This window comes from Colletotrichum acutatum (assembly GCF_030867785.1).
Source record: "Colletotrichum acutatum strain CBS 112980 chromosome Unknown BDZ83scaffold_86, whole genome shotgun sequence".
In the NCBI taxonomy this organism is placed as follows: domain Eukaryota; kingdom Fungi; phylum Ascomycota; class Sordariomycetes; order Glomerellales; family Glomerellaceae; genus Colletotrichum; species Colletotrichum acutatum.
The window spans coordinates 90,934-115,849 of NW_026849080.1; the positions used below are offsets into that span (position 1 = coordinate 90,934).

The 24,916-nt window shown below is 53.8% G+C and overlaps 10 protein-coding genes and 1 non-coding gene across 11 annotated transcripts; 4 read left to right on the forward strand and 7 right to left on the reverse strand.

Annotated features, from left to right (window-relative positions):
• Positions 1–1,304: 1,304 nt before the first annotated feature.
• BDZ83DRAFT_439495 (uncharacterized protein) lies at positions 1,305–1,899 on the reverse strand. Its single transcript, XM_060503095.1, has 2 exons — positions 1,401–1,899; positions 1,305–1,341 (listed from the first exon to the last, which is right to left on the reverse strand). Exon 1 carries the CDS (start codon positions 1,762–1,764, stop codon positions 1,480–1,482), a length of 285 nt encoding a protein of 94 aa, XP_060362071.1. The 5' UTR covers positions 1,765–1,899; the 3' UTR covers positions 1,305–1,341; positions 1,401–1,479.
• A 1,232-nt stretch (positions 1,900–3,131) lies between these two features.
• Positions 3,132–4,076, reverse strand: BDZ83DRAFT_630343 (uncharacterized protein). Its single transcript, XM_060508820.1, has 3 exons — positions 3,754–4,076; positions 3,547–3,691; positions 3,132–3,466 (listed from the first exon to the last, which is right to left on the reverse strand). Exons 1-3 carry the CDS (start codon positions 3,937–3,939, stop codon positions 3,222–3,224), a joined length of 576 nt encoding a protein of 191 aa, XP_060362072.1. The 5' UTR covers positions 3,940–4,076; the 3' UTR covers positions 3,132–3,221.
• A 1,495-nt stretch (positions 4,077–5,571) lies between these two features.
• Positions 5,572–6,974, forward strand: BDZ83DRAFT_439556 (uncharacterized protein). Its single transcript, XM_060503097.1, has one exon. It carries the CDS (start codon positions 6,024–6,026, stop codon positions 6,507–6,509), a length of 486 nt encoding a protein of 161 aa, XP_060362073.1. The 5' UTR covers positions 5,572–6,023; the 3' UTR covers positions 6,510–6,974.
• Positions 6,975–7,694: 720 nt separating this feature from the next.
• BDZ83DRAFT_557310 (uncharacterized protein) lies at positions 7,695–8,378 on the reverse strand (the record flags this gene model as incomplete). Its single annotated transcript, XM_060503528.1, has 2 exons — positions 7,695–8,114; positions 8,172–8,378. Coding segments are annotated over 2 exons (627 nt in total), but the record flags the coding sequence as incomplete, so codon positions are not given.
• A 2,596-nt stretch (positions 8,379–10,974) lies between these two features.
• BDZ83DRAFT_630346 (uncharacterized protein) lies at positions 10,975–12,621 on the forward strand. Its single transcript, XM_060508821.1, has 4 exons — positions 10,975–11,187; positions 11,247–11,303; positions 11,360–11,738; positions 11,820–12,621. The coding sequence occupies exons 2-4, from the start codon at positions 11,281–11,283 to the stop codon at positions 12,387–12,389; spliced, it is 972 nt and encodes a 323-aa protein (XP_060362075.1). The 5' UTR covers positions 10,975–11,187; positions 11,247–11,280; the 3' UTR covers positions 12,390–12,621.
• On the reverse strand, positions 12,538–12,617 carry BDZ83DRAFT_t210. Its single transcript has one exon. It is a non-coding gene; the product is annotated as a tRNA-Thr (tRNA).
• Positions 12,622–13,169: 548 nt separating the features above from the next.
• Positions 13,170–14,420, forward strand: BDZ83DRAFT_439641 (Chloroperoxidase). Its single transcript, XM_060503098.1, has one exon. The coding sequence runs from the start codon at positions 13,562–13,564 to the stop codon at positions 14,324–14,326; it is 765 nt and encodes a 254-aa protein (XP_060362076.1). The 5' UTR covers positions 13,170–13,561; the 3' UTR covers positions 14,327–14,420.
• Positions 14,421–15,801: 1,381 nt separating this feature from the next.
• On the forward strand, positions 15,802–16,089 carry BDZ83DRAFT_754742 (uncharacterized protein; the record flags this gene model as incomplete). Its single annotated transcript, XM_060514517.1, has 2 exons — positions 15,802–15,882; positions 15,952–16,089. The coding sequence occupies 2 exons, from the start codon at positions 15,802–15,804 to the stop codon at positions 16,087–16,089; spliced, it is 219 nt and encodes a 72-aa protein (XP_060362077.1).
• Positions 16,090–17,198: 1,109 nt separating this feature from the next.
• Positions 17,199–18,629, reverse strand: BDZ83DRAFT_721717 (WD40-repeat-containing domain protein; the record flags this gene model as incomplete). The annotated part of the gene is made up of 1 exon (XM_060512406.1): positions 17,199–18,629. The coding sequence occupies one exon, from the start codon at positions 18,627–18,629 to the stop codon at positions 17,199–17,201; it is 1,431 nt and encodes a 476-aa protein (XP_060362078.1).
• Positions 18,630–19,694: 1,065 nt separating this feature from the next.
• BDZ83DRAFT_583948 (uncharacterized protein) lies at positions 19,695–20,801 on the reverse strand (the record flags this gene model as incomplete). The annotated part of the gene is made up of 1 exon (XM_060505715.1): positions 19,695–20,801. The coding sequence occupies one exon, from the start codon at positions 20,799–20,801 to the stop codon at positions 19,695–19,697; it is 1,107 nt and encodes a 368-aa protein (XP_060362079.1).
• A 2,008-nt stretch (positions 20,802–22,809) lies between these two features.
• Positions 22,810–24,801, reverse strand: BDZ83DRAFT_630367 (serine carboxypeptidase). Its single transcript, XM_060508822.1, has 2 exons — positions 24,281–24,801; positions 22,810–24,223 (listed from the first exon to the last, which is right to left on the reverse strand). The coding sequence occupies exons 1-2, from the start codon at positions 24,507–24,509 to the stop codon at positions 22,905–22,907; spliced, it is 1,548 nt and encodes a 515-aa protein (XP_060362080.1). The 5' UTR covers positions 24,510–24,801; the 3' UTR covers positions 22,810–22,904.
• Positions 24,802–24,916: the final 115 nt, after the last annotated feature.

Consider the following 24,916-nt stretch of genomic DNA (forward strand, 5'->3'; position numbering starts at 1 on the left):
GCCCTCTGGGAGTTCCTAAATACGACTTTGCTGGACGTGGGCGGTGATGCTGGGATATCCCTGCGCGGTTATGTCATCTACCCAAGACAACCTTTGCGAGCCCCTGAGTTGTCGCCCCATGTTGATATAACTCTCAACTTTACCTGAAAAAAGAGCCCCAATTAAAGTGTGATGGTGCTGTGCAATGAGCGTTGCACATCGGATCGTCCAGCCACCGTTGCCCATCCACATCAAACTGTCCCCAAGTCCCCGTGGGCTATTTTCATGGAGAAACTCGTTTGTCTGGGCCTGGCTGGACGTCATACAACGCGTGTCTTTGCATAGCCGCTTTCGACGAATGCCACACAAACTCTCTTCCTCCCGAAGTGTACCGTTTGCTGTATATAGATGCGCAAGCTTTTCCTTCATATCCGAGCAGTGTGACCTCAGGGAGTCAGTCGGAGTAGTCTTGTCGAGCATCCGCCCACCGTCGCGCCCAGGATCCGACAGGTGATGCAACGCACCGGATCCGTGATGTTTCCTTGGAAGAACCCTAGAAACGGGCCCGCATTATCCCTCTGGGCCCGAGCAAAACCAAGGAAAACCAGTATATCGTCGGCAGTTGGCGTCGCCGCCATCCGGACCCGGTAGACTCCCGTTCCCGGAGATGATCCCGAAGGAATCCCCTAGGTCCCCCGAACCTACATAGGCCGTCTCTCTTTTGTGCTCGGATGGTGAGTCAGCATGTCAAATAGTTGCGAAGCACGGTCCAGCAAGGCCTGCAAACTTTCCAAAGTTCGGATACCTCGAAGGTTTGCTAATCTACAACACGTGGCCTATCAGGGGCCAATGCGAGGGAATTGATGGGAATAGCTTCATTTCGATAAAGTAGCGAGAAATCTAGTCTTGACCAAGGTTTCCAGCGCTTTCTCCAGCTCGCGGCATACGATATCCAGCCACGCTTTCTTCCCGCCCTGCAATTCGATGAAATGCGTAGAGGCAATCAGTGATAAGGTGCGATAAACCACCCATTGAAGTAAAGTGTTGACTTGCAGCAAAGACTGCCGGTCGTTCCGAGCCACGTCTGTCTCGTGGTTGCGAAGAAAAGAAAGGCCGCCAAACGCAGGGCAACTGGGCGAGAAGCTGGCCTCGGGATCGTGGGCTCTTGGTTCGACGGATTGCCTGCTATCTCCTCCCAAAGACGGCGCATAGGACAAGATGTTTCACCAAGACCATCACCAGCTCCACACTCGGCCGTATTCCGCCGGGCTTGCGGGGCTCGCAAAGGCCGAGTTGGCTGAGTCTCCGGATGGCAGTCTGCCGTCCCTGCGTCCGAGCTGAATCTTTGAAACGCGACCCTTTCTTTTGTCCTGTTGTCAGCAACCTGGGCAGCAAGACCGCGGACTGATTATGCTCTTTACCGAAGTTCGCCAAGTGAGACCACGCTGTGAGTCTGTGGCTGTCCTTTCGCCCCTCTAGTTGAGTCCCAACAGCTACCGATTAATCCGTCGACTGCTGCGGCCCATGCCGCTCCCCGTCAATCACCGAGGTCCGATTTGCAGTGCGGCGCTCGTCGTCTGTGGCGAAAGGACTGCGGGTAATATTCCTGAGAATATGAGGAGGCACGAAACCGCCCGCACTTCTGTTTTGCTGTCGTGTGTCTGAAGCTTTGAGACCATCGTGGCGGTGTAAGGCCGTATCGCGTCTTTCGCCAGTGTTGACAGGGATGGCTTGGATGACTGAACACACGGCAAGGACGGGTAGGCCGGCCTTGAAGAGATGCATGATTCCTGGGAAGAAGATGGGAATCTGAACGTGAAAGTGCTGGTTGAGGCTCTGAAGCTGATGTGGTTTTTCGCGATCGAGTGATTCCGAGTGATTCGGGTGCACTTTCAAAGTTCTGGGAGGAGCGTGTTGATAGAGCCCTTGATCTGAGCAGCTTTTTATTATTTGCCTCGTGGCAATTTTGCGAACCTTGGTGACATGGAGCTTGAGGGTCAAGTTCAACGCACGAAGTTTGCCTACGCAGTCGTACCTGGATGACTGTCTCCCAGAAATGGCCGTTTCGCACTCAGTTGCCTGCCGTTCGCCTTCGAAAATTTCGCAATCCAACGGAGACCAAGACCCTTACACCCGAGTTGCAGAGTTCGACGGAGTCTCCGACTTGAGGGTTCCTGGTGCTTCTCCAACAGGCCCTTCGAGAACCCCAACGACCACAGAAGTAGGGCGCAAAGACAGTGAACCGAGTCAAGCTTCGTCTCAAGGCCAGTCACGCTCACTACAGTAGACGCAGACAGCCTGCAGATCTGCGACGCATCGGACGAACCGAGAAATTCGAGACGCCAACGCAAAATAATTACCCGCTCATAAAAACAAGAGCCTTTGGTGCTTTTTGACTCTCTTTGTCGGGCAGAGGAATCCCCAGATGACACTGCTTAAGGCCCGTAGGCGACGCTTTCTCCAGGTTTTTGCGGGCGGCCCTGAAAGCTTAGCAGGCCTCAGCGCGAAGCTTGACACTTACGATACCAATGTCCTGGATTGTCAGTGCTGTGCACAGTTGAATTAGTGCAAGATCGAGTGGTTGTTCCTAGTCATCGAAGCCTCATGGAACATAGGAAGCCATCTTCAACCACCTCAGTTGAATAGTGACCTTCAATGAATCAAATACCACCTTTCCCGCTGAGTGTTACGTTCTTGATTTTGGATCGTTTTGGCAAAGAAACAGGCCAAATATTGTTTTTCAAAATATGTTCTTCGGACGTCGAATTTCTTGATCATCGCCCTACATCCAGAGTCCCTACACCAACAGGCACTAACATCGACGGTAGCACACATGCAAACACCCTTGAGAAGCGCGATCCATAAGATGGCCCTCCCCATTTCTCCTGCAGCTGCCTAAATGGAAAGACTCGCAGAATAAAGGCGGCGGTCTATGATGGCACCAGTAGCGCTACGGGCGTTGACTCTATTAAGGATGGCGAAGTATGTCATCATACTGGTCGATCTGAACTACAAGGTCTAGTTTGTCCAGACTGGTTAGAAACAGAAACGGTGCAATCTTCAAATTAGCTGAAAGCTAGGGCATCACGCAGATCAGCTTTCCTGACGGGGCCTTCGCATCTATAACATCAAAGCTTCGCGATGACTGATTCCCAGCGGTACTTGATATTATCATGAAATTCGCATCGATCCATTCGTCCTTCAATCTAACTACAGATAAAAGTCTTACTTGCTACCCGCTCCTAGTCCTGCTCGGCATTTGGCTTCCCTTCTCCGCCTCCGTCTTCCTCCTTCTTCGTCTCTCCGCAAGCTTTCTTCTTTGTTCCCCACCACGCAAATGCAGTAGCAGAAACCCCGGCGCCGGCCTGTATAGCCCCGTTGACGACCGCGGCGCCGTAGCCAGCCGCACCGGCGCTCTGGAGGGTAGCAAAGAGGCTCGGCGCCACCACGTTCCCGATTCCGGCTTGGACGCCCGCTGCCGCAGAGCCTATGAACCCGGAAGAGTCAGTGATCAAGACGTTCAACTGCGAAGATTGACTACGCCTCAAGCCTGAGGCTTTTACTTACCGGCGACAATTCCCTGCGAACCAAACCCCGCAAGTCCCAGGGCTGGTGCAGCGACGAGAGCTGGTGCGGCCAAAACAACAAGACTGCCTGCACTCACGCCATAACATACAGTCGTCCCGGGATTTTCACGAACCCAGTCGGCGGCCTCGAAGTTTCCAGACATGTTAGTGGCATGTGTATCCTACTTAGATGCATGATTCAACGCACCTTTCTCAGTCTTGATGGCTCGTCGGACTCATCCTCGCTGTCTTCCGGTGGTGTTGGCTCTGTATTTTCTCCGCTGACCCCGCGAAGTAGCTGTTGGTTGCTGACACCCGGCGGAAGCACTTTCGACCTCAACAGGCCAACAGCTACCACCTCAGCATAAACCTTTCCGTTTCTGAGTGCCTGCATCGCGCTCTGGATGTATTTCGTTTACTTGCAGTGAGATATCAATGAAAAGATCACCAGCAAAACAGGGAATGGGACCGAGGGTCTTGACCTCCTTGTCACATTGGTGCCTGGAATTCTGATCCCCAGACATGCGTCCGACGCAAAAAACATGTGAGGCAGGGGCTACTCGCAATCAACTGATCGGTCATGTCGGAGGCCAACCAGTGTTTGAGAGGTTGAAGACATGATTGGCCTGTAATTTTAGCTCTCCATTCTGCCTTACCAACTTTGGAGCCTTCTCACAAGTGAGATTTGATCGCCCATCCCTAACGTTCGATTCTCTCGATCATCGGGGAGTTATGTTGAGCCTCTTGAGTATACTGGGATGAATGATCTATGAATCTATCGCAATGTATACGTAAGGGTCTTCTGAACCCCTCAAGCCGCTGCACGCAGAGGTAGCGAGAGTCTTCTTTGGAGTGCCTGTTGCTCTCGAGCTCGTAACATCTTAATCAACTTGAATGCTATTGGTTTGCCGACCTCCCAAGGCGCTTAGCAAGACCATAAGCGCCGAGCCCATGTAACTTCGAGGACATATACCTGCGGTTGAGGTATGGCACAAACATTTGAAAGCAGAATCCAAATTGTCGGAAACTGCTTGAAGCCATCAACACCGAAGGCTGTTAACAGTATCATGGACAAGAAACAGATTGACGGCTTCAGTCCTGGAGCGATTGATTAGGTACAAAGTCTCTTCAATATAAATGGTTCTCGTTTGCACCAACTTCTCAATCGAATTTTGGCCAGAACAACTGCACTTCAAGGTCTTCCAACGGAAGCCTAGCCAGCCAAGACACACAACCAACAACGCCCTTCTGCATTTCTTTTTTACCTTACTCATCTGTTGATGAGAAACCTTTTCCCTCTAAATAAAGGAGATCATTGAGAACATTCTTTAGTTCACCGATATCACTGATCAAATCAATACCGCAATACCACGCTGTGAAAGCAGTTCCCTGTTCCCCGCTGTGCCGACTTTGACACCCGTCCCTCCATCATCCACCCATCACGTCTGTCGAAGTCTCCATTTCGTCAACAGCCCAGAACTAGGTACACATCTTCCACCAACAATAGCATGCGTTTCGTCCTCACTATATAGCTTCCGCCTATATCCTGCAGCTTCGATCGGCCGAACGTCACTAAGCTAAGTGGTGGATAATACGACACTGTTGGAGTTGCAGGTTGGTGAGCTTCCTTTCCCCCGTGTTTACACTTCTTCCCCGACTCCACGCACTCCATCACTGTCCATGTTCCTACTTCCCATGAACCCCCCCTTCCCCTTCCCTCTTGATCGTCAACTCCAAGCTTCCGGCAGCGAGTTCTTAGGCCCATCATCCGCAAGTGAATGCCCGGGTCGACGTCCTCCAAGCTCAATCACTCACACCCGGACGCCCATTTTGCAACTTCTGGTCCCTTTTTGGTTGATGTGAGTTTGCGTCACACACACTTAGTCATGAGTTGTGCGACCTCTAAACTCTTTCTGTATGGTCAGCTTCATACTTCACCCTTTGGCTCTTCATCACTTGCTTAGTCCCCTATCTTGCGTCCTCAACCCCTGTTCTAGTTGTTTATGAGTGCTTCACTTGTATTTGTGCAAGTATTACGCATCCTTAGTCCCTTTGTGCCTGTTTATGGGTACATAACTGACTGTCACCCAACTTTGCGACCTTGAATCGTGACGACCTCTCTGGGAATTCTAAGCTTCAGCTCGTATTCACTTACAAAATCGACAAGTAGTGATGTGAATAGTCTACTTCATATTTCCTTGCCGGCACAGGCCCGTCTACCCAGTCCTGCCATTGAACTCTCATAAAAGGAGACAGCTCCTTTCTTCAACTCTCTTCCTCAAACTTCTCTATTCCATCACAGAATCCCAGATTACACATTGGCTAACAAAAACCAGACATCGAGTTCAGCCCCTTCTCAGCATTACCCAAACACAAAGGAGCATCACACACCCTCGAAAGCCTACAAATACCACAAACCAACTACGTCAGACTACCATCTAGACACCACACGACCCCAAAGTTCTTCCACCACACACCATGGCTTCTTCCCTAACCATCCTGGAAGTTAATCTCGCCATAGCGGATCTCGACCAAATTGAGATCTGCCAGCTTAAGGACGCTCTGAGCCAAGCTGAAGATATTATCAGTCGCCTTGAGGAGCTAAAGGATGTCGACCAGACGCAGATAGTTCAGCTACAGGTCCATATCGACGAGCTGGGGAAGACGATCAAGGCCTTACAAGAGGAGAACAGTCGTCTCCAGAAGCAGAACCAACACATTCTTGGCAGTACCCGAGAGCCCCGCCAGCCAGCTCAGGGGCCCTCTTCCCATCATCAATTCGACATCAGCCGTACGAATGTGTTGGCCATGGCCTCAGAGTCCGCCTCAGCATCGCCTGACGAGGATGTCGCTGTCTATCTGGAAGACTCGAATATGGATGACGCCGTTAAGGATGGCTACCTCTCTGTCTCTGACAGCGGATTCGAAGATGTTAGCTCCGAGACCGGTTCCGATTCTATCTGAAGTTCTCCATCAAAAGGGGTTCAAAAGCAAAGTAGTAATCCAGTTTGGACACTCAAGTCAAGTTTCTTTGGGACATCATCAGGAATAGTCGCCGGACGGACGCGAGTATGGACGTCTAAGTGCCACATAGAATCCTAAAGAGGAAAAGTAAGGGGATATGCCGCTCAAGTATACTCCAAGAGTTGAATGAGAACTCACAGTTTCGTAAAGTCGACGAAAATTTCCTTCCAAGGCTCAGAATTGCAGATAGTTTCCGGGAGTAATAGACATTACTATGCTTAGTACAGGATCATTTACGTCTTCTTCTTAAGAAAAGTTTACTAGTTCTTGAATAGTAACCCGACTTTCGAAACACTCCGTATTGAGAAAGATCCACCATAACCAACGACCTTCAATCATGCAGCGAATACCAGACCACTTCCGGGGCAAATATCACCTTCCAGGTTGATATTCCGTCTTCCGCCCATCATGATACCCATACCCCTCATCCCCAAGCGTAGGACTAACATCACCAGGGACCCTTGGGCTGATATCGCCAACCCTCGGGCTCACATCACCAACACGCGGGCTTACATCGCCAACCCTTGGGCTAGCTGTAACGTCGCTTCCCATCTCGACCGATGAGCCGCCGTATCGCGGACTGCTGGGCATCTCGCTCGCACTAGCTGGAACCTCAAGTTCTGCAGCATGGGCATGGACGTCGTGGTGGTGGCCAGGCGACGTGGGTGAGTCGAGGAAGCCAGGCTTCGGTTCGGGAGAAGAGTAGGGTGTGTAGCCAGGCAGCTCCGACATGGCGCTCTGTCGCGATACCTCCGTGGCAGCCGCCTCATGCGCCCTCCTCTTCTTCCTCCGCCGGAGGAATAGGAACGCACCGAGTCCCACCAGCGCAATGGCAGCAACACCGCCTACAACGCCGCCCGCGATAGCCCCCTTGGACGGACCATCCGAGTCCGGCTGGGTAGTCGATGAAGCAGATGACGACGGCGACGCCGTGCTGCTGGGCTCCACAACGAGGGTATACTCAGGCGTATACGCCGGCCTCCTCAGCGACGGATCAAATATGTATTGCAAATACACATCACTCCACGCCCTCGGCGCCCTCTGACTCGCACCACCCGACGACGTCCCGCCTACGGCAGCGACAACCTGCGACGGCACGGGCGCAAGTCGCTTGGCAGCCTGGGTATCATACCGGCCCGTATAATTCTGGCTCGCGAGCGAAAAGATCTCGACGGGCATGTGCTCTGCGCAGGTATTCACGTTCTGCATGCCCCCGTCATTCTTGGTTTGCATTCCGCCCACGATAAGCAGGTTCTCGCCGACGGCGTGGCAGGTGTGGCCGTACATGCCGTCGGCGCGGGTATGCACGAGGATCCAGGTGAAAGTCGGAAGGGTGAGGACCCAGATCTCCTCCGAGGTGATGTAGGTTGCGTAGTTCTCGACGCCAGCGATCATGTAGATGTTCCAGGAGGATTTGTCTGCGACGGGGACGAGGACGGCGCAGATGTCGGAGCGACCTGTGGGGATGTCGGGGAGGCCAAAGGTTTCTTGACGGAACCAGAAGCCTGTTTCGACGTCGTAGATGTCTACGAAGGAGAGGTTTGTCTTTTGCGGCGCGTTAGTTCAAATGCGCTAAAGCAAGAGACGTCCGTGGAGACTTACATTGACATTTCCTGCGTTAGCACCCTCGATGCGAATACCAAAAGGTGTTGGGTCTCGCGTGGTCTGGCCGCCAATATTGACAATGATGCCCTTTTCGCCGACGGGTACGTGAACCATTGCGCCGTTCATACGCGGGCCGACGTATGTCGGGACGGAGATGTTGGTGAGCTTCGGCTGAGAGCGCTCTGCGGTATCAAGCTCGAGCATGCCTTCGAGAACTGCAAGATATTAGGACGCACTTCTTTCCCACTGACTAGGTAGGGGGTGGGTTTGGGACATCAACATAAACTTACACCGAAAGTCTGCCGTAGCGGCATACGCGGCATTCGCAGGACTAGATCTCTTCTGCACGTATCCCTCAAAGATGTAACTCCTATTCAACGTCGGTGCGTCACAAAAGGCTGCAGCGCCAGGCCTGTCCACAATCTCGCCATTGTTCGACACTTCAAAGTCGACCGATTTGGACCATCTCTCGCCATCAACGTCAAACTCCCAGATGGCCGGCTCGGGTATATCCTTGTCACCAATGTAGGACGGGTTCAAATTGTTGTTGAAAGAGAACCACCCTCCGAGCTGATAGATCTTGCGGGTGGTTTGGGAGTACCACAGCGCATGTTCGATGAGGCCGTTGGGAACGTCGGGGCTCTTGAAGATGGACGAGTACGGGCTAGTTTCCTGGTTTGTGAAGTTCTGGGAGAGGTCTAGGACTAGGATTTGAGTGTCTGGGTGCGTTAGAATCGCAAGACACATGGCTCTGGTGACAGCATGCTCACTCATCCCCCCGTCATATTGACCGGCTTCCGTGTTGTAGAATGTCTTATTGTTCTTCGGCACGTACGTGTTGCCGCCGTCGACATAAATCTTTCCGTCGGCCAAAACACCTGCGGCCAATGAGTTTAGGCTTCATCAGAGAATGATGGAGCGAGGGGAGCTCAAACTCACTTGCATGTCTCCAGATGCGGCAGAAGTGCTGCGAAAGGTCATACACGCTACTGTTGGTAGTCGGCGCCGGAACGGACGTCGGAGCGGAGAAGACGGATGAAGTAGCAGAAGAAAGGGGGCTCTCCGAAGGGCTGGCGCTGCTCACGGCCTGTCTAACATCTAGCTCACCAAGGACAGGCCCCAGAGCAGTTATGAAAGGCAACGCAAGCCACGGGACTTTCATAATGAAAGTGTCTCAAAAGCACACGAAGAAAAGGATATGACGAAGAAAAGGCCAGAAATGCGGCCAGCCGGGTGACTGGGCATGGACGGGTATTTGCAGGAACACGGCGAAGAGAGGGAGCATTAGGACTGGGGGTGTTGGGCTTCGCTTCATTCTACGCCGCAACGCCGCAATCAGAGAAAGAGATATTGCAGACCGGACCCCATGTCCCGTTGGTACCAACAGGTTTCGAGATGAAATGCTGAATTAGGAAAGCAGGAGGCGTTCATCCTCCAACGGGGAGGGGATTGGTTGGATCTACGTGAAGACATGCATGAATTGGGTTAGGTTCACCTCGGACTTGGGGACCGTAAACAGACGATTGACAGAGACACAGCATGGTACAAACCGTAAGATCTAGAACCCTCGTCGGACAAACAGCAAACAGAACGGGGTGAGAATGGAGACACGGACACGGTTCCACGAAGGCATAGGGTACAGCATAGAGTCGATGGTCCTCAAGCCTCAATATGCCAGTCTCGGCCGGTCTGACCGACGATCAAATCAGACTGTTGTCAGCAACGTGGGCTCTGGACCATTGGGTTGGCGTTGGTTGTTGGACAAAGGTGGTGATGCGATCGCGGCCCTCATTTGCCTACGGCGTAGGACGAGTGAGCTTGGCCCCCAATGACATTCTGGACCGAGAGATATGCAAGAAAGGTGCAGGGAGCCAGAGCCTGCTTGCTTATAGGCACATAGTTTTGAGCTGACGGCCTCCACTCGGCAGGTAAGTTAGCTTATTTGGGAGAAGCCGAAGCTAGAGAAGCTTATCAGCGAGGATTTCTACAGCTGCTTCGATGGAGACAAGTGAAGGTGATTGATGGAGAAGGGTATTCCGTGGGTTTGAACGAGAGGGTGTACGAGCCAGGCTGTGGCCCTCTCTGATGGATGAGTTTTGTCAACAAAGGCTGAGGATGAGTGTTTGCTTGTGAGACCAATACGCCGTGCCTGTCCCGATTGGGATCTGGGCGACTCGTGGAGTAGATGGGTCTATGTAAGAGCCATGAGGGAGGAATAGGCGTGATGGTTGCGTTCGACAGTCTCTGAGAATACTTGGCTGCATCAACCTCTCACTCATGACGAGAGGTAAGTTGGGTGGAAGTGTACATGTATGCAAAGTGAAGCTGAAGAATCACAAGTGAAATCCAGCCACTTCCCCGAATCGCAGAATGAAACCTCAGCCCCCCACACCCGTCTGAATAAGAGCGACGCTAAATGAACCCAGACCGAGCCTAAGAATCCCTCAGTCTTGAGTATTTGCGTCTCTTTCTCTTCGTCCAGTCTCTTCAAGACTCCAACAGATCAGTGGGGTTCTCTTAGCGGGGCCGAGTCACCGACTTTACCGCAACAGTCGAGAAACAACCCCGTCTCGCTGGTGGACATGCGCAAGTTTCCCATCCTCCCAATGCTTCACCCCACCGCCCACCGTGGACCACCCCGCGTTCCCGGCCCAGCCGCCTGAGTCGCCCGTTACGCCTATCCGTGGATCGTACGGCCACCTCACCAATCACGTCGTGCCGTTGTCAGATGGCACAAGATGGCACAGCGATCCGTCTTGCGCTGGCGTCCTGAAACCTGCTCACCTCCATGCCGTTTTGGGACTCGGTGGCAGCGGTCACAGGGCTGTTGCTTGTCATGTGCGACGATGCAGCAAGATAAAGCTCACCCCTGCTCGTTCGAATGGGCTTCTGCCGTCCTGATAAGAGACGCGGCATGTCCCCTTTGAAGTGAAGAGCTGAAGAAGATTGACTGATAGCTTTGTCTGCATCCTACTTGTCTGTTGCATCCATCCTACCGAAGTTGAGCTGCCGAGTCAGTTGAGAAAGCGCCCAAAACTCAAGATACCCTCATATTAAACAACACCAAACCAGTAAAGGACCGGATCCTGTAAATCATCGCCCAAAAATGCCGGCCATTCTCTCCAACCTGTTGGTTCGCCCTCAGTCGTATTGCAAGAAAGAACACATGCTTACAATCACTCCAGAGCCCCCTCAGTTGAGCACCAACAACAATCAAAGCTCGCAACAACACAACCCACCGTCACATCCGACACCGTCCCCTCAACAGCAGACTGCGCCGCTCACCTCGAGCTCCTCGAGACCTTTGTCACCCTTCGCGACGCAGTCTACCTCCTCGCCGCCGACGCGAGCCAGGCACCCGAGCGCGTATGGGACCTGTACTGTAACCGCGCCGTCGCCCGCTTCGAGCAATGGAGTACCAGCGCCGAGAGGCCGGCGGAGCAGATGCCGCCCGTTGACGTGCTCATGGCGTGGCACGCGCTGATGCTGCACCCCAAGGCATACGCCCGTTTCATTGAGCTTGGTGGTCGTCTGGGTCTGGATGGCATCAAATGGTCTGGAATTGTAAGTTCTCTTCTGTACTCTCGCAGCCCCTTGTAAAGAGGAAGACACAACTAGTAGACAAAGTATGCTGACCATTCATAGTCGAGATCATCAAACCTCGAGTCCCTGATCACCTCAATCGACCTCCCCTCCCTCCTCTCATCTCCAACCTCCCAAACCGGCACCTTCACCCACGCCTCGCCCACGGGAACAACCCTCTTCACATACCCCCTCACCGCAGCAATCAACCGCCAATTCTCCTTCTCCCTCAAAATGTCCTCCCATGCCTGGCTCCGCAGCGCAAGCCCCGCAGACCTCCTGGCCGCGGCGCAAACCCGCTACGCGCAATTCTTCCGCCTTATCGCCGCGCACCCGGGCACCGTCATGGTGCCGACGCTCGACATTGACCTCGTCTGGCACACGCACCAGCTCGCGCCGGCGCGGTACCTCGCCTACTCGAAGCGGACGACGGGGAAGCTGGTGGACCACGACGACGAGATCCCCGACGAGAGTCTGGCGGTGCTGTCGACGGATATGAGGGCGCTTTGGAGGGAGGCGTTTGACGAGGAGTATCTCCCTGCTGCTTGCCAGGAGGATGCTGGGTGTGGAGGCGGTTGTGGTGGTGGTTGTGGAGGGGAGGGTGGATGCGGGAGCTGTGGTGCCATGAAATGAGCACGGAGGTTTGTTACATTGATGGAGGGACGTGGGTGCATCTAGACAACGGCATTACATATGGAGTCTGCATCTCAGGTCAAATACCTATAAGACAATCATATTCAAGAGCGAAAAAGTCCAAAAGTGAACCTTGTTGAGCTCTTTTTGCCTCGTGGCGGAATCGAACCGCCGATCTTCTCATGTCACTAATACTAGTGAGACGCTATACCACTTAGCCAACAAGGCGACTGTTTATTGGTTGATAACATTCGGAAAGCCAAGGTCGTCCTTAGATCTACGCTTGAAGGTCCACAACCCCAGCTGTACATCTCCCGCCCCCTTACACAGAGTCCCAAAGGTACATTGACAGTTGCTGCTCTCTCGGAGCTCTCCATATTACATCTCATGGGCCATCCTGACACGGCGACCCAAGGCCGCCCACAAACGTCCCCGCCAAGCACGTCAAAGTCGTATTTTTCACCCAGGTTTCCATTCTTTTTCAAACTCAATTAGAATGTTTAAAAGGGGCTCACCTCGGCTCACCCAACTCCCCGTCCAATAACACGTCATGAAAAGGTAAGCAAAACGCTGTATAACTTCAAATAAGACTCCCCAGTGGGCTCATCGAACAAGGGATGAACGTATAAGCAGCCCATTTTATAATGATAGATCATAGTTGCTCCGTCACTGCGGCGGCTACTGGTCAGGGTTTGACCTTACTGCCGAGGCACGGCTACCCTTCCGCTGCTTCTAGAAGAGAAAGAAAGCAAGAAAGGTGCCTGGGCACAATTCGATGAGTACCGTGGAAGGCGTGGACTTTGTCGGATTCGCCGCGTCGACGGCGCCGCCGCCCGGGGTTGACACCTTAAAGGAGAATCCCCGAGTCTTAACTCGGATGGCCCAGCCCTATGCGTTGTGTATCTGTTTATAGGCCCCTCCTTAGTCGTAGACCCCCAGGTTTTGAACAATTGTATAAAGCAGCTTTCTTCGACCGTCTCTGTTCGTGATCTTGACTCTATTCTCCAGCCTCCGCACTCATCCTCTCACCGGACCACCTTCGTTTTACACAACATCAAAGGCACACTTGTAAGGGCCATCACTGTCTTTCCAGAAGCTCGAGAAATCCCAAAACTTCCCAACGCTCTTTGTTTCTCAAGAACCCCATATCTCTCCCCAAAGACTCATACAAGATGCGCGCCTCAGCAGTCCTCGCCGCAACCTGCGCCATGTCCGTCACCGGTGCCGCCGTCCCCCGCGACGCCGCTCCCGCAGCCCACCCCTGGCTCGCCCCCGACGTCGCCGGCGGCGCCGTCCGCGGTCCTTGCCCGATGCTCAACTCCCTCGCCAACCACGGCTACCTCGCCCGCGACGGCAAGTCCATCTCCATGCAGGACCTCATCGCCGGCCTCGGCTCCGCCCTGCACTTCAACGAGTCCCTCGTCCGCACCCTCGGCACGCCCGCCTTTGCCACCTCCACCACCGGCAACGCGAGCACCTTCAACCTCGACGATATCGCCAAGCACAACGTCATCGAGCACGACGGCAGTCTCTCCCGCGCCGACTTTGCTGTGACGGGCGACGCAAAGACGTTCAACACGACGGTCTGGGCCGAGACCAAGGGCTACCTCGAGTCCGGTGCCGTTGCCTCCGACAACAAGGTCGGCGTCGCGACCATGGCTTCCGCGCGCAGCAAGCGCATCGCCACCGCAAAGGCGACGAACCCGTCCTTCAACTTGACGACCAGCCAGGTCACCGTTTCTCTGGGCGAGTCTGCCGTCATCCTCGGCACCCTTGGCCAGAGCTACACCGCGCCTGCTGCGCCGGTCGAGTGGTTGAAGGTTGTCTTTGAGGAGGAACGTCTGCCGTTCAACGAGGGGTGGAACACCTCTGCTGATGTGATTACTACCGCCCAGGTCCTGGGTCTGTCGCAGCTTATTGCTACCAGCAGCAGCTAAGCGTGGGTTTGTCTGGTGCTTGGGTTTAGAATAGAAATAAAATGCGTCATGTTTAACGATTTCAAGTCAATGTCCCAAAGTAGTGATATCGCCGGCGCTGTCGTGAAGACTCAATTGTATATGTGGATAGCCCCACGACATTGTCGAATGAGTCCATGAGATGAGATGCTTTCGGTGGACGGCAGTCTTCAAGTTCCTCGGCATCTGCCCGCGGCGGAGGGTCTCCTCGAGTGCCGTGACTCGTGGACTGAGGATAGAGCCATGTTGAAGGAGAAGAAAAAGGGGGTCTCGGCGTTGCATCCGTGCCTTCGTTTTCGCTCAAACTTTTCGGCCCGCACAGGGGCAATCGGAACAAACGTTGCACCGCATGAGAGACTCCATCCCAGGCCGGCACTATGGGCAGTTATGCACGGTCAATGGTCGGTCGCTCCAGACTGTTGTTGGTGTGGCGTACCTCTGACTTATATAAGTCGTTATATACAGTCCTTCCCGGACCTCATTGAGGCTAAAATCTTTGCAGTAGAAGAACCGAATGTCTATCATGACGAAATGTAGTTCATGTTGACCGAAGATGTGCCGCTTTGGTGATCGTTGTTTGCTAGGCGCACCGGTCTGTCGGACGCCTAGAACATTTCTCGAAGCAGTGAACAGGAAGGAAGAGGAGCAAGCTTCTTCCGACTGAACGCTACCTTCGCTGTGCTTGGCACAAGCATCAGAACGTGGTATTCAAGCCATGAAGTAAGATGGCCGACAGGGAAAACGGAGGGAATGGCGAAGATGAGTGGTGAAGATGTAGTTGACGACATTGGGGAACAGCCGCTATTACGAAAAGGGAGCGGGATGCACACCTTCCGTCCCTTGCGTACTAACCTAATCTTTGCTAGACAATTACTTTGGTAGGCACTATAGGTACCTGGCAAACGGCATCCAGTCGTCGACCAGTTCTTGAAATTCATGATCTTGGCCATTCGACGACACAATCTCACAGCATCTTCACTTTATTCAATAAACACTCCTAGTTGGCAAGAAACACTTCACTGCACACAACACATGCACGGAGATTTTACTCCGACATTGAAGGCGGACGGGGAGCGGGAAGCAAATCGGACGGGGAGATCTGCGATCTAGTACCTTGGGGACCTTAGCGCCGTCCGGGAGTACCATCATTCCCCCACATCATGACGTTTTGACGCCTCAAAGCCTCAAGCCTCGAACCTCAACGAGCTCGAGCAGAGCTTCACCCCTCTTTGGGGAGCATTGAGGCAAAAGCTAAGGTATGAACTTACATGACGTCAACTCGAGTCCAGAGCTCATGGCCCTTTAAATAAGGTCTGGCAGCTGCCTTCTTTAGACGTGCTCCCCTTCACTTGTCCATCAAACGATTCCATCTCATACACTACTCTCATCCGACGGTCAAAAGAACCCGTTCACAAATCAAGTAATTTCCAAATCTTACTCAACGAATAACCATCATCATGCCTCGCGACGGATCCGGAGCCTCTGACAATAAGGTCGAGGAGTCCCATGACGTTATCCACGGCGCTGGCGCCATCAAGGTAAGGCGAACCACTGTTAGATGTCAATTGCTCCTAATAGTAAATTACGACTAATCAGTTGTCCTCTAGGATCCTCACGTCGATCGCGCCGACAAGACCGCGCCCCTCCCCGAGCCTGAGAAGGGACTCGCCATCGATGGCCTTGCCGCCAGCGGTGGCCAATCCGTCAAGGGAGACGGTATTCCTCCGGGCGAGCGATCCACCTAAGCACTGCTAGATAATGCAAGGGATGAAAGGTGAACAGAGAGAGGAAGATAATGAGCTGCCGGGGGTTGACGATCACATGAATGATGTCATCTGGTGGCGACTACGATGAGGTAGTCTAATAATTGAAATGTCAACTTATGATTGTTACATGTTCTTGCATTGCATCGACATGATGTCCCTTTGCTCCCTGCGTTCATGATAATTCAAAGCACGACGTAACAACCGGGAAATACGCATACGTGCCGCCAGTGCTCGGCAGGGAATGCGATGCATGAAGGTTTACCACTAGCATTCAAGATATCCTTCTCAATTCCAACAATAGAGTTCTTAGGAGAGGAGCCGCAATCTCATTGAGAAAAGGAAGTATGCCGAGTATGACATATACTAGACACGATCTGTCAGGTCTATGCCATAGAACGATCGTCATCCTGCGTGGAAGAATGGTGTCGATTGGGGCACTCACGAGAAACGAGCGTGCCCCACGAGAGCCAGGAACACGCCAGCACGATGCAAACCCGCGGGAATTCCCAGATACCGAGCACCATCAGAATAAGGGCGAGTAGCTGGTCGCTTCTCAATGAGACCATATCGATGACTTGTCTGTCGGCCATGAAATATGACGGGCAACGTCGGCCCTCCGCTCTGTAATCGGTAGGTGTAAGTTTATGGATGAGAGTGGTCACTTCATAGACCAGGTTGGAGTGAATGACGAGGGGAACCATGAGTACTGAAGGAAAATAGACACGTGTAATTAAGCTCGACGGAACTTGAGACGAACTCAAAGAAACTTACATGTCTCACCGTGTGGATTCCCACATGCCAACCATAGACATCATATTAGAGAGCAGAGATAGGTAGCCACGTAGCAGAAATCAAAGGATTGCATCAAGACAGCAAAAGCTGTATATCAGTAATGCGAAACTCCAATTCATGAGGGGACTTGGAATAATCCACAAGTCCATATCATACCAGCGCAAAAGGCATATGCTGTCCCCTATTTTATCTATGCCCCTCCTTCCAAGCTCATCATCATTCCTGAATTCCAACATGGCAAAAGCAAACGCAAATCCTCCCTCACATCTTGAGATCTCAGACTTGTGATCAAGCCCTTAAGCCTCAAACACCAGAACGACACCATCGTCACCCGCAGTAACAATCCTCTCCCCAGTCTCTCCCTGCACGAAGCCAAGCACACCACCACCCTCTCCATCACCCCGGTGTCCCTTCCACTCCTTGACAAGACCACCATCCTGTGCTCTCAGATCCCACCGCCTCACAACACCATCCATACCACACGTCGTCAACAACCAGCTGTTCTTCACAAACTCTACCTTGACGACACTGAACTCCTCGTGCGCACCGACTAGACTCCTCCTGACAGCAAACCTCCTACCAGCGTCAAACACGGTAACGCTGCCATCCACGGAGCCAGCAGCAAGCAACGTAGAAATCTGACCCGGTCCGCCCGCCGCCGTCGTAAAGCTCAGCGCCTCGATCGAATCCGACGCAGTCTGCAGCGCCGCGAGAATCTGTCCTCCGCCCACAACGTCCGAGGCGCTCTTGCTCTTTCCGCCCTTGCCAGCCTGCGCACTGCTCGCCAACCTAGGCAAGCTCACGATACGGATGGCGCCACCTGCACCACCGACAGCGACCAATGTGCCCTTGGGATCCACCGCGACGCTGTACAACCCGCCCTCGACCACGAACCGCTGGTCCTCGGCCGTCAAGCTGACCGTCGTCTGGCCGTTACTCTCCACCAGTCCCGCGGCCGCCGCCTCTCCCCAGACATCCCACACGTACAAGCTTGCGTCCTCGGAGACGGTGCAGAGGAAGTTTCCATCGGGCGTCCAAGCGCCCGCGGTGACGGGGGCCTGGTGAAGCCAGTACGTCTGCACGAGCTGCAAGCAGTTCGCCGGGTTACCACCTCCCGCAGCGATATCGATGGTGTATACCCAGACGGAATTGTCGCTGGCGCCGATGGCGATGGTGTTGGGGTATTTGGGGCTCGGGCAGGCGGCGATCCAGTTGATCTCGGGGACCTCCTGCGCCTCGGCGATGAACTTGATCTGGACGCTCGCGGCCTCAGCGGTGGGGGAGTTTACGCGCAGGGCATGGACGCGGAGCTTGCCGTCCATACCGCCGCTAACGAGGAAGTCGCCCTTGGGGAGGGTGAAAGCCAGGGCGTTGATGCTGTCCGTGTGGCCGTCGATCGGGTAAATGAACTGGAGCTCGGTGGACTGGTTTTGGGCGGCGTCGCCCGAGAAGGAGGCGGGCAGGACGGGACGGGAGGCGGCGGCGGCGGTGGAGAGCAGGTAGCCCTTTCCGGGGGCGTCGTCTGCGTCGCCTTCGGAGCCGCCGGTGGCGATGAGGGTCGGGTGGACAGGGTGCTGGGCGATGGCGAAGACGGAGTCCTTGTGGGCGTCAAAGTAGGCGACCGAGTCATTTTGGAGGTTGATTTCTTCGTTTTCGTCGTCAGAGTCCATGGGCATGTCCTCGTCGTCGACGTTGACTTCCTCGCCGACCTCGTCGGCCTCGAGCATCTCGGGCTCCGACTCGTGGCCGTCGTCTTGGGTTGTCTTTTCGTGAGGGGCCGACATCTTGCTTGTTTGTCTCGGTTGTGTTTGGTGATGGGTTCGGTTTTCGTAGAATTATTGAGTAGAGCTTTTCGCACTCTTGGACGTAATGCGCCAAATCCTCTCGAGTCTTCTTAGGAGAAAAAGGACAAGAGGGTATGACGTATGAAAGAACGCTGGGTATCAATCCCTTATTTATTGCAGAGACAGCAAGGGTACAGAAGCAGGAAGACGATGTTGCTTTATTAATCGTCAATCGAGGGTTCCGGGTGCTTGATAAGCAGGAATTGCGTCGCGCGGGTCGAATTTTTTTTGCAGCTTTCTTGGATGGCGGGGTAGCGGGGTAATTCATTCGCAAGGTCGACGGCCTCCACTGAAAACTGCAGGCGGTGAGCTCACCTAAGGTGGGAAGCCGGGGCCACCGGTTGCTGTAGCCCCCTGGGATCATGGCGGTCGGTTTGACTCTTCACCGGCCATCGGCGGCACGGCGCTTGGCCCGGATGGAATCAATGCCCGTCACGGAGGTAAAACGAGCACAGAAGCTTCCTTATGTAGTTGGATTGCTGACTATCCAAATCTGCTAAAATCATCCATCTTTGACCTGATATCCGTGTTGTCGTGTAAACTGGCTGCACAGTTCACTCATCAATGTACATATGTTGCTTCAACTCATTCATCTTCCTCTCACTCTCACTCTCACTCTCACTCACTTTCTCACTTATACGTACTCAGCTATAGATAGCAACGTCAGTCTCATAATGAAGCCTTCAATTCATACTTCTCTACTTCAGGATGTCTTCTATCAACTCTACTCAATCACAGCATCCCAATTGGACGTTACCATGCCTCATGGACACGCCCCTTTATAAAACCGGCCATCTTAACGCCGCGCACGCTGGTTGAAAATGAAGCCCTACTACAATGATATATCCATCTCAAATCAACTCCCTCCATTACGACTTAGACCCTCCTCTATACACTAGTCTCAGCGTCTCAGCACTCTAGAGATATTGACCGCGCCCACGAGTACTGTCACCTCCGATCATTATCAGCAGGTAACTCCGTCGGTCCCTCCCCGCTAGCCAACTCAACAGGCGGCTGGGGGTGCGTATACCCTTTGTATTGCGTGTGCCCTGCGCCTTGATGCTGGCCACTGGGGTTCATGAGAACCTTGTCGTTGTTGTAATACCCAGCCATATCTGTCCCAATCATTTCCGACGCAGGCGGTGACGCCTGGGGATATTGCCCGTTATGCTGTTGCTGCGCGTACCCGTGGTTCTGGTACGCGTACGCGCTCTGGGATCCCATGGCCGACGATCCATCCATCTCAGGTGCTGTGGGCGTCTCAGCGGGCTTCACGCCCGCGTACCGGTGCTTTCGCCTCCTCCACCACAAGAACAGGCCCACGAGAGCTGCTATCGCGACGACAGGAACGACGACTGCTACAGCGACGATGCCGCCCGTCGACAGACCTCCTGAGCTCGCTCCTGATGTGGCGGCCGCGGTCGCGCTGCCGCTGGTGTTGTCCGCTCCGGCCGCCGTCCCAGTCGCACTCGCACCCGATGTGGCACTGCTTCCCGCCGCCGCCGTTCCCGTTGCCGTTGCCGACGCGATTGATGCTCCCGAGGTCGTCTTGGGCACGAGATCGCTTGCTTGATACACCATCCGGATACCCCACGCATTCACACCATCACGGTCCGACATCGTAACAGCCTGCGTAGCCACAACTCCATTATCCGTCCGTGTAATGTCAACGACTGTCGCGGGGCCGGCCATCCACGTGCAGAATTGTGTCTCCCACACGTTGGCGAGCGTCATGTCGTCCTCGACACACGATAGCGTCATGTCTCCGCGGTATGGACAGCATGTAACGGTCGTCACAGAGCGCACACCGCCGTTGCGCGAGCACTGGGGTTGCGCGGTATAGCCCGTCGGGCAGACGGTGCCGGGGGAGTAGAAGGCCGTGCTGGCGCCGTTGAACTTGTTGGGTAGGCATTTTGAGTCATTGTCGATGGCGTAGACGTTGTTGGTGAGATAGATGCCCGAGCAGGAGGACGCCGGTGGTGAGAAGTCGGCCGTTTTGAGCGGGTTCTCGGGAAAGGTCGACGCGATGAACGTTGTTTTTGTTGACAGCGCCATTTTGAGACGGGGGTATATATGGTGAATGAACGTGAGAGCTGACGTCTAGATGCCCTCAGTCGGTGGATGATTGGGCTCTGAGAGGTCGATCTCGAGTTCGACTTCGAGCCTGTCTTTGCCTACTCGTGCAAGACAAGACAAGGATGGCCTCGTGTGGATACCACTATACTGAGAGATCGAGGAACCCAAGATGAGGCGATTCGCAAACGACGGAAGGGTGACAATTGGTAAGTAATTGCAGTGAATGGCAGGCAAAAAGACAGAACAGAGGGAAAATGGGACACGATCAGCAGGGAACCAGGGAAGCACTCGCTTTTCACAGAATCCTTCGTGCTCATCCATTTCCCAGCTCACACTCTCGCACTCACACGCCCCCTTCTGGGTCATCCCGTTCAGTCCGCGCCAACCAATCAGACGGCGCCAATCCGACACCACAACCGATGAACCCCATGTCTGGGACCTTGGAGTCCCTGAAGTCCCATCGCACGAGACGGTGGTGGGTGGAAAGAAAAGGGCAGCATCCGTAAGGATTCAAACGGGCTGGGGCGGTACAAGCAGGGGGGAGAGGGGCCAAGCATCTCAGGTACTGCAGGCAGCCAAATAACAGGTACCAGCAGTCCAGCACACCACCGCTGGGGAGGTGAGAAGAAAAAAAGTTCATAAATTTGGATGTGACGCTAGGAAGAAGGGGGAATGGGTTAAAATGGCGCTGAACTGGAGCCAAGCGAAATCTCCATCGTCGCGCAGGCAGGCGCTGGGAGGAGTCTGCGAGGTGCCTTCGCGAATCCTTCGGCAGGGATCTGATGGCCGGGGGCTGAGCCAGCGGGCGTGTCTGCATCCGTGATCTGTCCCATGTTCAGTGTCTCGAATCTCTCGATCTAGACCTGTCGTTGTCGATGACAAACGTTCTGATGGTTGTGCTGAGGCTGGTAGGATGCTTCGGCGGTTCTTGTGAAGAAGGAGGTGAAGCAGACATGTTTGTAGGAGGACAGCAATATGAGATGGCAAGTTGGCAATTGCTTCTGGTCCCCTTTTGATTACCCACAGCAACTGGAGCAGCTAGCTCATCCGTCAGATTTTGGCTCATTCGCGCCACGGGCCTTTCAAGCTCTAGCGCGTGAGCACGGAAAATGAAATGAACCTTGGAAGGGATCCAGTGGTTCCTTTTCCCACCTCAATCATCCGGTTTCCAGTGGTCGCTCGAGACACACTACAGTTCTGCCCATCCAGTCTTCGATTATGCTTTCAATGTGATGATGCCACGCAAAAAATCGACTACTTTCTCCATGTGGTCTTCCCGATGTATTGATGTACTAATTAGAGAAGAAATCCGACGGGATGGTACTGTTAGAGATGGTATTTGTTACGAAGCCCCATGAGGGTGCCCAGGGCTGCAACGTTCTGAATTTTAGACCGCAAGTTCTGAACTGCCCGTAGCAAGACTCCAAGCGGGCCCGATCTGATGATCAAGGAAAAGCATGAAGCCCTTACTGTAAGTGTGTTTTCAGTTACAATGGATCCTCAACTCATGGCCAAGTTACTCATAACCTCGAAAGTAGAATCAGGTCGCAACTTCGCGTCCTCCTGGTCTCGTCCACCAGCGTGGCGTTCAGTCCGCACCTTCCTGTGCAGCGCCTTGCGCTTCACCACCATACATGCAGTAGTTCCCCATCTCTATGATGCCTTGCGATTAATCATACGATAGTCAACAACAAAGCTCTCTATGTGTGGGCTATACACGCCTTTAGCCTATATTACAGACCTTAGATTCGGCAACTGAGCACATAGTAACATACCAGAAAGGGTTACATGCGAGCCATGCAGAATTCGACTCTGGTTTCACGGAAAACTTGACTCGAAGCTTGATGGCCTGTTGACCAATTGCACTGGTTCAATCGTGAGAACGAACCCAGTACAAGATAGCGGTCCTCGCATTGTCGTGCTCTTGATGTCATCGCTGTTGTTCAAATGGTTACACTCATGTCTCTCTTTTGGTGAACTCGTAGCAGCGATGCCAATTAAACTTCATGTATTCGCACATCCGCCATAAACTATCAACGCAAACGAATCAAAGTATCTGAATTTTATCATAAACGTGTCAGACTACAACTCATGAGACACAAACTCCTCCTGCTGACCCTCACCCATCAACTCCGGACCACCCTTCACAGCCTTGCCAAAATCCCCAGACAACCAATTCCTCACCATCTGCAACCCAACTTCAGGCTGATCCAGCGGCACCATATGCCCCGACCCCGCAACAGTCACAAACGCAAGCCTCGTCTCCTTGCCCCCTCTCATCTTCTTAGAAACCTGCTTCCACATGCCCGCCTTAACCGTCTCTCCACCCTTCTTCACCGCAAACCACGGCTCGAGCTCCCTAGCAACAAACTCAACCTGCCCGGCCCACGACAGCTTATTCGTCCACCGCACGTTACCAGCCGTGTTGCACGCGAGGTCCAAGTCGCCGTTATACACCAGCACATCGACCCCATTCTCAAGGATATACTTGACATCTGCCTCGGTACTCAAAAATACGTCACCCGCAAGCTCGAACCGTTCGTTGACGTCCATAGAAATGAGACTAAAGTTCTTACCCACCGCCTCGGGCACCTCGAGCGCAGCAAGCACCCGCTCCGTTTTGATGTACTTCTCAATCCCATCTCCGGCACCGTAGCAGATATTCTCCGTCTCGCACGGCCGCGTGATATCAAACGGGTTCCGTCCGCCAGCCTTGACGTCCTGGTAATATAGCAGATCCACGTGCCCGAAGCAGAAGTCCGTCGCGGCGCCGCACACAATGGGATCCGGGAAGGCATAACATGCCTGCTGGAGGTACATGCACCGCGGCAGCGCATCAGCAATCAACCCACACATGCTCTCGTTGAACACGGGCTCCGGGACGCCGGGCTTGGTGGTGCAGAGGGTATCGTAGAACCCCCACGTCGTGTCGGCAGGCGAGACGTAGCCATTTCCGATAAGCACCGACGCCAGCGGGACCTTGAAGTCGGGAGGCGGGGAACCTGTGTTGTACGAGACGATCTCGGCCGCGAGGGCAGGGATGTAGTGACCGCCGTAGCTCTCGCCTACAATATGGAAGGGCGCGGTGGCGAGCCCCGGGAAGGCCTGGTAGAAGATGCGGAGGAAGATGTTCATGTCCTCGGCGGCGGTGTAGGATGTCGCGGGCGGGGTGACGTCCTCGTCGAAGTAGGAGAGCCCCGTGCCGGCGGGCTGGTCGACGAAGATCATGGAGGTGTTTGCGTTCCAGGCGTAGGGGTTGTGGACTGTGCCTGTGCCGTTGTCGTTGATAAGGCAGGGTCCGAGTTCCAGCATGAGGCCTACGAGACCGCTGCCGCCTGGCCCGCCTGTCATCCAGAGGCTGAGAGGGTCATTCTCGGGATCGTTCAGACTCTCGAAATACCCTATTGACCTCGCTTTAGTCGCACGTTCACTTCTCTGTTTTGACAGATTTCACTCACAAAAGAAGAGGTGCTTTCCACCGGTGTCTAGCCATCCAGTCCACTGCCTCGAGCCCGCGTTACAAATCTCATCGCTCTGCTCCTTGATGCGGATGGCGTGGTGCGGGTGTTCCGGCACCGAGAGGGTGGAGAAGTCGGGCGACTTGATGTCTGCCTGCGTCGCGACCGCGGAGGCGAAACCAGTGAGAAGCGCGAGTCCGGAGACTGCTAAAGAGGTAACCCGCACCATCTTGGCTTACTTGTGAGCCAGCAAACGCTCAATTGATGAAAGCCCGCGACAATCAATTGATGAGAGACGATAGAGTGAGATATGAGATGAGGGTGAGTAAGGTGAGCTCACAGGTGATGAGCCGTAGTTCTAGGGCAGTTTCGAGGTGGGAACCTGGAAGGCTACGGCGTCCTGATCAGGAAGGCCGGACCGCCGAGTGGGGTCGGCTCGGTGTACCGGGGAACACAAAGTCTCTTGAATCTTCGGGTCATCACTGCATGTAATTCAGCCGCCTGAAAGCTCACAATTCCGATGGAAAGCTATCAGTCAGATTAGACACCGAAAACTACATTTCTCGCAGGGTTTTCAATCACGGGAATGATGCTCTCTTGATGACGAAACACCGCCATCCTACCTGCTCAGGTCCC